This window comes from Peromyscus eremicus, chromosome 1, assembly GCF_949786415.1.
Source record: "Peromyscus eremicus chromosome 1, PerEre_H2_v1, whole genome shotgun sequence".
Classification (NCBI taxonomy): domain Eukaryota; kingdom Metazoa; phylum Chordata; class Mammalia; order Rodentia; family Cricetidae; genus Peromyscus; species Peromyscus eremicus.
In genome coordinates, this window is record NC_081416.1 from 146,244,206 (window position 1) to 146,257,675 (window position 13,470).

Below are 13,470 nucleotides of genomic sequence, written 5' to 3' on the forward strand. Positions count from 1 at the left end.
TAACTATGTGGAGTTGCATTAATAAATCCCCCAATAAAGACCTGTGTTAATTTCTCTTCTTGAACTGCATGGTGCAATTTACAGCTGGTCAATGCCTCTGTACACTTTATTTAGCTGTTTACTGACTGTAATGGTAGCTGTAAACCATACTTCATTTCTTCTTTTTTTTCTTCAATATTTATCAAGCAGTACTTTAATAAATGAAGGTTATTTATTTTTAAGATAATGTCTCTCAATGTAGCCCTTGGCTGCTCAAGAGATTTTCTACATAGATCAATCTGGCTTTGAACTCATGGAGATAGACCTGCCTCTGCCTCCTAAGCACTGGAATTAAAGGTGTGTGCCACACTATACAAGACATAAATGAAGGGGTTTTTTGTTTTTGTTTTTGTTTTTTAAGAAAGTTGACATGTAAGTACTATACTGCATCCTCAGGCAAGGAAAATTATTCCTATTATGCCTTACACTAATTCATGACTGACATATTCAGTAACTAACAGTATTTTGCATGAAGTTCTCTAGGTTTTTATAGTAAACATGAAAGGCTGACATCATACACTGAAGAGCATCACTCTGCTTCTCTTCTGCCCATTTTCTTACCCAAAGATGAGAACAACATGGTACCCAATTGTATGTTGATGCCTCTCTGGTGGGGGAAAAGCTGTACTGTCCAAAATGTCAAAGGCATAAGCAACACATACTACTCTTTGTAGTGTAGGAGAGAACCAAAAGTGGGCAAGGAAGAGGAACAAATAAGGACCAACTCTCTTCTCACCAGCATTCTGATAAGGAGGCCAAGTTGAGGCTCTCAGGGTTGGGACCTTTCCCATTAGAGTACTCTGAAGCTGAACACCATTGACTTAATGACAGAGTCCCACTTCTTTCCCTGAATTTTCCTCAAGTTTAGGTTTTCCCATTGTAATGTTGATTGGAAATGAGAATTATTAAACATAGCTCTGCTTCATGCCTCTCTGTTAGAAAGTTTGTTCTTGTGTATGGTCTCCTCCTTACATAATGCATCTGGGAATTTCATGAAAGTTTGTGCAAAGCTAAGTCATTTCTCAGGAGACAGCTGAGATACCATCACTTGGTGAACTCTCTACTAATCATCTTCCTCTCATTTTCATCACCTCAGTGACAGATCTCACACAAGCTATATTCCCATGCATGTGACTCGGTTCTTGCCTCCAGTGTTCTGAGTTATTTTATTACACATTAATCTCTTTTTTCATCACATGCCTTGGTTGATGAGTAATCCAGGTTTATTTTAAAAATACTAATCCTGCATATGAGTTACTACTAGGACCCAAAGAATTCAAAAACTTGGGTACACAATGAGAAGAGAATAGTAATGGACAAAATAGATAATTACTGTCAAAGAAAAAAATCAGTACTCCTGGCTGCATTTATTTCAGCTGTGTTACCAGGACATTGAAAATTCCCTTAAACTAATGCAAGGGATAAAGCACAAAGCAAAGTGTCCAAACGGGACTTGAGTTAGGACCAAGTGGCCCCTGTGTCAGAGTAGTATTGATTTCATGGCTATTGAAAATCTGTATGGTGGTTCCTCCAAAACCTAAAGTTAGATCTACCATAAGACAGAGTGATAGCTTACCTAGTGTGTGAATATATACATGAAGAACTCTAAGGCGGTGTGCCACAGAGACAACTGTATCGCTATTATCATGGTCAAACCATCTGCAGCAGTTAAATTCAAGAGTCAGCTTTGATGTCAATCAACAGAAGAATAGATACCCAAAATGTGTTATATGCTTCTTAGCTATGAAAATACCATCATGAGAGGTCTCTGTAATTGAAGATTTAACAACAACAATTTTCAAACATTGGATCAAAGTGATTAAAAATTGCACATTTTGTCCAGATGAGCCAGCGTGAAGCACCCCCAGTACATAAGCATACAACCTCATCACATTTCTGCAGAATTGTAATTCCCACACACATTGAGTACTATTACCCCCATTAGAATGAGAGAAGGGTAGCCTGGTTCTCAACAAGGTCTATGAATGAAACTCCAATGAAGGCAGCTACAGTGTGGGGTTATGGAGAAGGAGGAGCTACATATTAAGTGCAATTTTACTTGTTTCTCTGCCTTCCTCCCTCTCACATGCCCTCCCTCTCCTTTACTCACCCTTTTCCCTTTTACACATATGCACAGATAGACAGATACAGATACACACAAACATACTTTGCTGATTTCATGTATCCATCTCAAACTAATAATGTTGAAGTTTTTTGTTTTGTTTTATTTTTAATAATGAATCCTTCTTCCAAGGATACTTTACACTGATGTGCATCTTCTTGGTACAAACGTGACCTAGACTTGGTAATACACACTTGTGCTTGGCTTCATCTTTCTCTATGGAATAATCAATCATTCAATATTATTGCAATTAAAATGTCATGTTTCACCCTTTCTCTAGAAACCATAGAAATATAGATGTTGATGCAATCTATTTTCTTTTATATACTTTTTGTGGAATTAATAATGAACGTGGAGAATTTTCTCCATTCACCCCATCTGGCTGCATCTAGCATCAATTGTTAAGGAGCCTGAACACTATTCATATCCATAAACTCTTTACTCAAGATGCTGTCATTAATTGGCTCCCTCAGCACTTCATAAAGCTCAGCCATTCCCAGCAGCTGTAAATGAAATTCCCAGTCCTGCTTCTTATAGACACAAGAAATTAATTTGTTTCCTGGTACAGACTCATGACTAAATAGGTAGAATTATCTTTCTTCTACAGCCATCCTTCAAAGTGTGTGTGTGTGTGTGTGTGTGTGTGTGTGTGTGTGTGTGTGTGTGTGTGTTTTCCCCATCAAAAATATATTCCTCCCTCAGGTAAGGAAAGCTACATCATGACATCATGAAGCACTAAATTGAAGCTTGTTGTCCTTTACATTTTTGGTGAGAAAATCTCCATTCTTATTCCTTACTCTGCCTACTGGACCCAGCATTATCCAATGAATGTGGGGACTACAGTGCAATACTTAGATAGTAGGCAAAAAAACATGTAATATATTTAAGAAAACTAGGTGGCCACATTAATAATCATCTGTATCACATTTGCCAATGTGCCTCAGATCCAATAAAATGTACACATTTCAAACGTGTTTTCACTAAGTTTTAAAAATTGCATACGGCCAAGAACTGCTGTCTCAACAAAGATTGATAATTCTTAAAACACTTCAAACGGTTTCCTCACATACCTCTGCTGCATATTCCACAGGCTGCATCAGAAAGCTCTTATTTTGGTTTTTATCTTTAGTTTCCCTAGTTCTGAAGCCTGGTAGAAACAAAACAAAAACAAAAACAATATACACACAGTGCACATGCCGTGTCCACTTTATGTTGCCCAGAGCATTACTTAATTCAACATTATGCTTTTGTGATATAGTTATGAATTTATTAGACAATTACTGCATCACGTGGCCATTGTACACTAAGTTAAAACTTCCACAATGATTCCCAAATACGGTATCCACTTCACACTCTGAATTGATGTGGGATCCCAGTTACTCTATGGCTCTGGGATGTTTTCGAATTATGGTTTCCTTAAATTGTAACTTTTATTTGCATTCTCTTAATGTCTACTAATCTAATTATTTACTTTCATATATTCTTTTGTAAAATATCTGAGCAAGCCTCCTTGTCATCTTTAGTTTCTGATGAATATGTTTACCTGTTTTGATTCATTGACAAGTAAATTTTCTTTATGTACCCTAAACACAAATAATGTTTAAAATATGCAGGGTATAACCATTGTATATCAGTTTTAATTTTTTCTCACTGGCTGTTTTTGTATATAAATTTCTAGGGAAATCTGTGACACTCTTACAGGTTATTTTGATTTCTTACTACAAAGTCTTAAGCAAGTCTCCTGTATTTATCTGGAAGTACTGAATTTTTACCTTGGTATGATTTTTTTTATATATGTAATTGAAAGTATCTTGTAGACACTACGTAGGAATTGAGTCTGATTTCTCCCCCAGGGTCATCTAGCTATCCCAACATTATTGGTTTAAAAGTACTTTTTTTCCTGCCTTTACAATAGCATTTTTAAAAAACTTAAAGGAATAAAAATGTTCCTTGCCTAGATCAGTTTATTGAACTGCAAGATATGGAGTGCACCACCTGTAGACAATGCCTCTACGTACTTGGAGACCATGGACAAAGCCAGCATTATCTACTTACAGTGTGGTACACTGTACAAAACTTAGGCCACACTGTATATTTGAAATTTATTGGAGGAACTAGTCAAGAGTAACTTAGTCTTGAGGAGTGTGAAGAAACAGAGAGAACGACCCCCGGACGGACCAAACCCGAGCACCACTGCATCCCCGCCTTCAGCATGGACGTCCCTGGCCAACGCCATGCTCAAAAGAAAGGCTGAAGGGGATACTAAAGGAGATAAAGCCAAGGTGAAGGACGAGCCACAGAGAAGATCTGCAAGGTTGTCTGCTAAACCTGCTCCTCCAAAGCCAGAGCCCAAGCCTAAAAAGGCCCCTGCAAAGAAGGGAGAGAAGGTCCGCAAGTACAAGAAGGGGAAAGTCGATGCTGGTAAGGATGAGAATAATCCTGCAGAAAATGGAGATGCCAAAACAGACCAGGCACAGAAAGCTGAAGGTGCTGGAGATGCCAAGTGAAATGTGTGCATTTTTGATAACTGTGTACTTCTGGTGACTGTACAGTTTGAAATACTATTTTTTATCAGATTTTATAAAAATGCAGAAGTGCCAAGTGAAATGTGTGCATTTTTGATAACTGTGTACTTCTGGTGACTGTACAGTTTGAAATACTATTTTTTATCAGATTTTATAAAAATGCAGAAGTGTTGCTTTACTGTAAACAGCTTTTCTGACCCTCCAAGAATTATTAAACATAAATATGAAAAAGATGAAGAAAAATAGAGGTAAAAAGGGAAAGAGGTAAGAAAACAAAGAAATGAAGTAATGGAGTGAAATATCAAACAAGATTTTTTCCCTGTCAAATGGTAATAAATTTCTATGATAATTATCATTTGCTATCAATTTGACTACATCTGGAACTCACTAAAAACCCAAGCAACTTGGTACAACTTTGAGGGATTTTTAGTTAACTGGATTATTTGATGTGGGAAGACCCATCCCAAGACTGGGCCACATCTTGTGGAACATATAAAAGATATGGGAGAAATAAGATTTTGCTTTTTGCATGCTTGCCCTCATTCTCACTTGTAAATTCATATATCCTGCTGCCAAGGCATTCCTTCACTGACATTAGAGCCTACTTCTTCAGGATTCTGACATATACTGAGGACCAGCTGAGACACCCAGCCTTATTTGCTGAACAACTGTTACATTCTGGACTTTCCATCAGAAGATGGCCATTGTTGGACTAGCTGGACCACAGCCTGGAAGTCACTCTAATAAGTCCCATACAAACAAACATGCATGCATATACACATACATGTCCATTCTATCAGTTCTGTTCACGTAGACAACCCTGACTAACACAACTAATACAACTTCTAAAGCACAAATGCTTTGTACATTACTATGGTTTCATGTACAATGCCAAATATATGGCATAAGTACTCAAGAGAAATTAAATAAAACTAAAATTAAACCACAATCATATCTGACCTTTATCTGTCTTTTATTTTTCACACCATGGATTTGAGGAAAATGTGCTACATATAAGTTATAAAAAAGAATCCTGAATTACCATCCTTAATTTATGCAACAATTTGACATTAGCTATAGCAACTTTTATGACTTCAGAATTATCAACCTATGAAACTGAAACAAACAGCCTCCCACATGACCTACAGATCTGTTTAACACTAAAGACCTTTATAGATTTTACTGAAGGCTGAGAAACATTTCTATTGGAAATGGCAACTTATATTAACATTGCTCAAAGAAAGCTTGCCAGTTTCGTACTTGCAATTGAATTTTGAAAGTGAAAATTTTTTATATTTTAAAATAATGTGTAGTTTCATTTTATCTGCTTAAAGCACTTTCCTTTATATGGATTATACCAAATATTATTAACTTTTGGGGTTTTATTTAATAGATAAAGGCAAGTCCTACTGCCTATAAATTATCAGCCTAGTGATATAGAGCACTAAGCTAGGGCCCCTTAAGGATCTTTGGTAATCTTGAAGTTTTAGAAAACAAGTAAAGTCTTGATGGCTCTTATGAAGTGAGTTTCAGTTTATCACAGAGCAACCCTGTCTCAAGGGCAAACAAATATGCAAACAACACTGCCTCAGAGAAAGGGAGGTGCCTTGTCCAAGAACAAATCTCAGCAGGGAGGAAGCACCCAAGGTATGCTAATACATGTTCTAGTTCTGTTTCCCAAATGCAGGACGTACCCGAGACTCATCTCCACTCTGTCTCCTCCCCATCCTCAAGTGTTGACCAGGAGGGCACTATGCTAAGTAATTCCCAAGCAACTCCCAAGTTACATCACCATCACATAGACACTGAGAAGCTAATTTAAGATGAGTACAAAAGCGTACTTTATTCAATAAATTACATGTGCGCTCCAGTGAAAGTTATCATAAATACGATCAGAGATGCATTTAAGGGCTTCATTGGGGGCTAGAAAGATGCTTCAGCACTTATGAGCCCTTGCTGTCTATGGAGAAGACCTGAGTTCGGTTCCCAGCACCCATATTGGACGGCTGACAGACCCCTTACTCTGGATTCAAGGAACCTGACCCCATGTCTGGCTTCTCCTTCTGCAGCCACCTGTACTCACAAGTGCACACACACACACACACACACACACACACACACACACACCTGTACATAAATGAAAATAATTGGAAAATAAATCTTATAAAGACTTAGTTAAATGAATCCCACAATATCTGATTAGGAATACATTGTCCTATAGCTACATGAGATGTAAATTTAGTGTAAAATAAACTTAATAATATTGGCTACTTCATTCATTTATTAGCCTTTCCAATGACATAAGCAGTTTAATGATAATGATATATATTATTGTATAAAAGCTATCAAGAATAGAATCTCATGCAGTTTTTCATTCCTCTTGTCTCGCTACATTGTTTTATAATTTTCAGTTGTGACATACATCAATCACATAGAAAATAATAAAGCGAGCATTACAAACAACACTGCAGGTCTATTTCATCCACTTCTCTCCAGATACAGTTGGAAAATCTAAGATAGTGTTGTTGAATCCCACAACATGCTATGAGACAGCCCTCGAGAAAATATCATTTATATTCTTCAAACTCACGACCTACAGGGAAACATTGGCTTCACAGAATTCTTTAGGTCAAGTTCCCAGGGGCTTGTGATGGGTCTTTTAAATGAACACAGTTACTGAAGCTGTAAGGTTGGAATGGAAGAGTTTCAAAGATTAATACAAGAAACTGAGTGTTTAAAATGGACCTTGGGAAGTTGTTTAACAAGTGAGCAGTTTGTCAGGATAAATAGATATGGAGGAATTTTTCTTTTTAGCCAAACAATGGTTTTTATTTATGAGTTTAGTCTTAATTGTTCTCGGGAAAATGCCTTCTGAAACAAGCAGCAAAAGTATCATGGGCAGCTCAACTGCACTGGATCAGGACAATGTTAGTTCTTGCTACTGCGTGTGTGTGTGTCTCTGTGTGTGTGCTTGCATGTGTGTGTGTGTGTGTGTGTGTGTGTGCATGTGCGTGTGCATGTGCGTGTGTCTGTGTGTGTGCCTGTGTGTGTGCCTGTGTGTGTGCATATGTGTGTATGTGTGTGTGCATGTGTGTGTATGTGCGTGTGTGTCTGTGTTTGTGCATGTGTGCATGTGTGTGCACGTGTATGTTCGTGTGTGTGTGTGTGTGTGTGTGTGTGTGTGAATGCATGTGTGTGTGTGTGTGGTGTGTATGTTATGATGCATGCTCTAAAGCAGTAACACTGTATGTAAGAATAGAAAATATTCTGAGCAAACTGAAATAAGGAATACATGAAAATATATGAAGGACATTTTGAAAACTGAAAGATTTGGGAAATGTTCATAGTTGTATACTGCTAAATATAAAAGAAAGGGAACACATAAAGAGGGAGTGGTTTTTTCTTTTATATCAAAAACATGTAAATTTATTAGGAAAAGCAAAATCAAGACAACTAGTGTTCATCCCTCCAGCTGGGGTGGGGATTCTCAGTTATCCAGCTGTCTGAGACACTCATGTTGGTATAAGGAACAAGATAAACCCACTGGGTCTGCCATCTCTGCCCTGAGGGGGGTGAATAATCCAAACTAGACACACTGAGAGGAGTGCTTTACTGTCCTGCAGGGTATTTCTCAGTGCATCCAATTAGACAAACAAGTTAACCAGTAACCTTTTCCTATTACCTTCTTTTCTATTAATTATAATGTCATTATTTTGAAATCAATGTACAATTCATGAATATGTTGGGTGTCATTCTTTTTTTTTTAAATAAAAACCCATATGTGGTCCCAAAATCTTAAAATATTTACTAGTTCACTAATAATAATTTACATTTGGTAGTATTTAATTAACTTTTCAAAAATCCTGAGATGTCTCATGTCTTTTCACCACCAATGAAACACTTTATTCTGGGCTGGAGAGATGGCTCAGAGGTTAAGAGCACAGGCTGCTCTTCCAGAGGTCCAGAGTTCAATTCCCAGCAACCACATGATGGCTCACAACCATCTATAATGAGATCTGGTGCCCTCTTCTGGCATGCAGGCATACATGCAAGCAGAACACTGTATATATAATAAATAAATCTTTTTTTTAAAAAAAAAAAGAACACTTCATTCTTATTCCTGGGACAGAGCTATATTACACTTATCCTATGTATCCAATATCAGTATCCTATTGATTTTGGCTCTGTATTACATCCCAATGAATAGACCATGAGGATATTTATTGACTGCTTCACTTCCAGCCCTGATTTGTCAAAACTTTTCAAGTTCTGGTACTCATTATTATTAACCATTGATTAATACAATATCTGTACCAAAGTTCAGGTCAGTTAGAGACGGAGATGGGAAGACCTGGGGAAGACAACCAAGGGGATGGTGATCCTTTGGCTCACACGGCAAAAGCCAAACATCTGTTTTATCTGGGACATTGTATTTAGGAGGTTATTTGTACAGTAATTAGCATTACCTTGTTTGATATTACACTAGTACATCAAGTTAAAAAAATTATCTGACCTTGAAAATAAGCAAAATTACTAAGAAAATGATTACCTTCAAGTTTTGTGATGTACTGAAGGCATCACTGAGTTTACTCCTTTATCACTCAAAACTGAACACTTCTGTGATTCCTGACTTCATAAAATCCTGGGTACAATTTACTCAAAGAAGTCTGCCATTGCACTTGTAATAAATATTTATCATGTATTTATCTACAAATGAGTATCTTCATAAAATATCTTCTAAGAATTAAATGTGATAGTTTTCAAGCATCTAACTTATTTAGAAGGTTTTACTTCAAGAAAACTTCTGTTTCATGTATCCATACATTGTATATGTGCATATTTTCTGTATTATACATAATGTGTATATATAAATATATATTTATATATATTTATTATATATTTATATATATCTATTTCTTCAGCATATAGTTACAGCACACAAGTGCTTATGCATAAATTTTTAAAAGATTTATTTAATTTTAATTATGTGTATGCTTATGTGTCTGTGTTGTTACCTGCCCTTGAGTGCAGTGCCCATAGAGGCCAGAAAAGGGCATCAGATCTCCTGGAGCTAGAGTGGCAAGAAGCTGTGAGTTCCTAAGAAGGAAACTGAACTCAGGTCTTCTGTGTATGCTCTTGCCCATTCAGACATCTCCCTGGCCCAGGAGAATATTTTTCAAGAAACAAAATGCTAACAAAAAGAATAAGAAAGACATAAAGAAAAAATATCAAAATATTGAGAAAATGTATTTCTACTACAAATAGGTACCAGACAGGGTGAGAAGAATTAGTGATATTTTAGGCCTGCTATTAGGTGCTTGAAAACTATCATATTTAATTCTCAGAAGACATTTTGTGAAGATACTCAATTGTAAAAAAAAATACATGATAAATATTTATCACGAGTGCATTGGCAGACTTCTTTGAGTAAATTGTATCTAAGATTTTATGAAGTCAGGAATCACAGAGGTATTTTACAGTCTCCTGTAACTCCAGCTCCAGAGGACACCATATCACTGGCTTCCATGGACACCTGTAGTATTCACTAGTATGTAGAGCATATACACACCTACAGGCAAATACACATAAAATAAATCTTTTTTAAAGACTATCTTGCTCCTTTTTAAAGGATCTTCAAGTACAAACTGTGGGGACATGGGGGCTCTGTCTAACTCACTTGCACTGGATACAGCAGTCAGATTGTTTGGGATTGCTGCTGTTCTTACTGTTATAATAACGAAATGCCTAAGGCAACCTGACTCTGTATAGTAAAGAGGGTAATTTTTCCACCAAAGTTTGGAGGCTGAAGTTCCAAGACTGGGGATTCCTATTTGTTTTGGCCTCTGGTGAAGTTTAAGATCACACAGCAGGGAAACATATAAGAAAAAGACATCTCATGAGAAATAGGAAGCCAGCAAGTGGCTGAGGGTAGGGGTTGACTTGTAACAACAGCTCATTCTGACCATCTCTTCTGACTGTAGCTCCTGAGGACTGCAGGAGTTTATGGTTGCTTTTGCCTTTTAAACATCTTCTCCCTTCAGTGTTTCCACAGGATCGCCACATTCAACCCATATACAAACTATCACATCAATAAATGGATAAAATAAGTTTCTAGCCCAATGGAATATATTTACACATGAACTTGAACAAGCTGGTTAAAAATATATAAGGAAAATAGGCTTAATGCCAGCTGAATATGTTTCTGATTGACACAGAGAATGTGATAATTGTAAGAAGTAATGCATGAAATGTGATCAACACAGTTGTCATTATAGTGAAGACCTGAACAAAGTGAGGGCAGAACTCAGAGAAATATCTCAGACATGAACGTCCAAGAGAAATATACAGTTAGCATGGATGTTGGCACATTCAGGAAATAAAATAGTAAAGCCTAGGGGTGAGGAATATAGCTCAACAGTAGAGTATTTAGAATGCATGAGATATATGAGGTCTATCAGTACATCATCAGTACAGCAAATATGTATATACTAATATATGTGTACATTAGTATATATGCACATGTATTAGTGGCCTTTATAAACTGGATCAGGAAAGGAAATAGATATCCTGGTTGCAGCTCAGTGAAGCCCACTTTGACTTCTGACCTACAGATATGTAAGATGAAAACAAGATGTGTGATGCCACCAAGAGTGTGGACATCTGTTATAAAGTCATAGAGAACAATATAGGAAGATAAATATATAGAAAGTTGGTATGGTTATGTCCATGTAAACTGGTATGTCATTTTTCTCATATTCTACTTGACAACATCAAAACGACAGTGGCAATATAAAGCTACTTACATATATGATACAACTTATACACACACATGCATTCATGCACCTTTCTATAGGTGAGTACACATGATGTATATTACAAAAATTGCATGAATTACAGACATCTAATGGGATACTTACATAATAATAATACTTGAAAGTAATAACTAGACTAACACTATAAAACATTATTCAGTGTAATTGCTGCTCAGATAGAATCACTGTCGATTATCTAAGTGATGTTGGCAAGGGATTCACCCAACTGCAACTACATTTAAAAATTGATTTAGCCGGGCAGTGGTGGCACACGCCTTTAATCCCAGAACTCAGGAGGTAGAGCCAGGCAGATCTCTGTGAGTTCGAGGTCAGCCTGGGCTGCCAAGTGAGTTCCAGGAAAGGCGCAAAGCTACACAGAGAAACCCTGTCTCAAAAAACCAAAAAAAAAAAATGATTTTTAAAAAAAGCATGGACTCCAGTGAAAGTCTAGAGTGATAGTTTAGTTCAGTAGATCTCTATGATGGAAACATTGTCTCCACCACTACCCACCAGCAAGCCTCGTATAGTAAACAAGGCAGCCTCAACAACTAAGGCTGCTCCATAATGACTGGCTTTGGAGAAACTTGCAGGCCCTCTTTCACAGGGTACTACTCTTCAGCCACTCAGCTCAGTGCTCCTGTGCCTCTTGCTGTAAGCACACTCCCACAGAAAGTGACTGTGAGATTGTTGTTTTATCAGCTCATCTGATGCTCTCTTACCAAGTACTAACACTCTAAAATTAAATTAGTTAGACTCCAGTTTTTTGTTGTAATTTTTGCTAACTCTAGTTGGCTCACTGTTGCTTTCGTTTGTACTGATTACTCTGAGTCTAGAGTCCAAACAGAGTACTTCTTCACTAACTCTGTCTTTCTGTTAAGAGGACACCCCTCCATCCTAGGAAGCAATTCTGCATCTTCCCTGGGCATGAGTAGGGTGTCAATGTGGTTATTGGTAATTACCAGTGTGTGGATGCATGCCAGGTGTGCTCTACTTATATCTTAATTCTGTCTCTACTGTGGCTGCTTACTCTGCTCTGATGTGCAGATTTATATCAATTTCATCTAGGGTTAGAGCAAAGAGATTCCCAAGGAAGACTGAAGGAAAGAGAGGAATATGTGAGTACATTTGCTTTCCCAGATCCTTGGTGTCTAACCAATGAATGAATGAATGAATGAATGAATGAATGAATGAACAAATGAATAAGTGATGTTTTCAGCTATGGTAAGTTGTATAATCATTTAGCTTCTCTTGTCCTTTTAGTTGTGAGCCAGAACCATTAACAGCTGAGCCAACTTTCCACCCCACAGCATCTGTGAAGAGCTAGAACAGCACTTACTTCATCTCATGAGTCTGTCGTGAGGAATAAGTGAATTAGCACGCAGAGACTGGAATATTGCTAGTCATATTTTAGCACATGAAACAGCTGCTCTCTATAGTGTCCATATTCTCAGCTGCAGCACAAGTCTGTCTATCCAACACACATTTCTCCAGATTTTCCTGAAATAAAATTTAAGCCAAAGACCAAGGATGTAAAAACTCATCTTAATTCTGCATAATTCTGAGGCATTTAGTCATCTAACTGTGGTTACTGTACAGTCAGCTTTGTGCAGCACAGACCCTGGCTGGTGACAGGGGCAGAGGCTGATTGACATAAGTGACATTCAGACATGCCACAGTACCTATCACTGCATCAGACCTCTCTGAATTGTGCAGTTACAGTGTGTTATGCCTTGGGAGTCTGCCACTGACATACCTTCAGGTGTCTGTCCCAGGCAGCAGGAGTCCTTAGGAATCCAGATCTGAACAACCACCCACTGACCCTGAGCAGTGCCAGCTGCAGATGTACCACAGCAAGATGGGCTTGTGTCCAAGGTTCATGGCTCTCTGAATGTGCTCCGTCAGTCATTCTTAGGCTACAGTGTCTCATGGATCAAAAGCCATTATACTGAAACCAGTGAAACTAAAAGCCACC

At 37.6% G+C, this 13,470-nt stretch overlaps 2 protein-coding genes across 7 annotated transcripts in view; one reads left to right on the plus strand and one right to left on the minus strand.

Moving 5' to 3' along the window:
• LOC131919552 (STAM-binding protein-like) overlaps positions 1-13,470 on the minus strand; it is a 231,578-nt gene that overhangs the window by 18,806 nt on the left and 199,302 nt on the right. Inside the window, exon 1 of one of the 6 annotated variants that reach the window (XM_059273850.1) lies at positions 12,835-12,922. The exons of 2 other annotated variants lie outside the window; for them this stretch is intronic. The gene's annotated coding sequence lies outside the window, so the exon portion shown is untranslated. Of the gene's footprint in view, positions 1-1,615; positions 1,649-3,231; positions 3,309-9,701; positions 9,727-12,834; positions 12,923-13,470 lie in introns of those variants that run through there. 3 more of the 6 variants (XM_059273876.1, XM_059273859.1, XM_059273886.1) reach the window with 3 other exon arrangements.
• LOC131919632 (non-histone chromosomal protein HMG-17-like) lies at positions 4,396-4,990 on the plus strand. Its single transcript, XM_059273981.1, has one exon. The coding sequence runs from the start codon at positions 4,396-4,398 to the stop codon at positions 4,666-4,668; it is 273 nt and encodes a 90-aa protein (XP_059129964.1). The 3' UTR covers positions 4,669-4,990.

Bases quoted from the DNA above. Each gene is read 5' to 3' on its own strand.
- LOC131919632 (XM_059273981.1), top strand. From the start codon at position 4,396: ATGCTCAAAAGAAAGGCTGAAGGGGATACTAAAGGAGATAAAGCCAAG.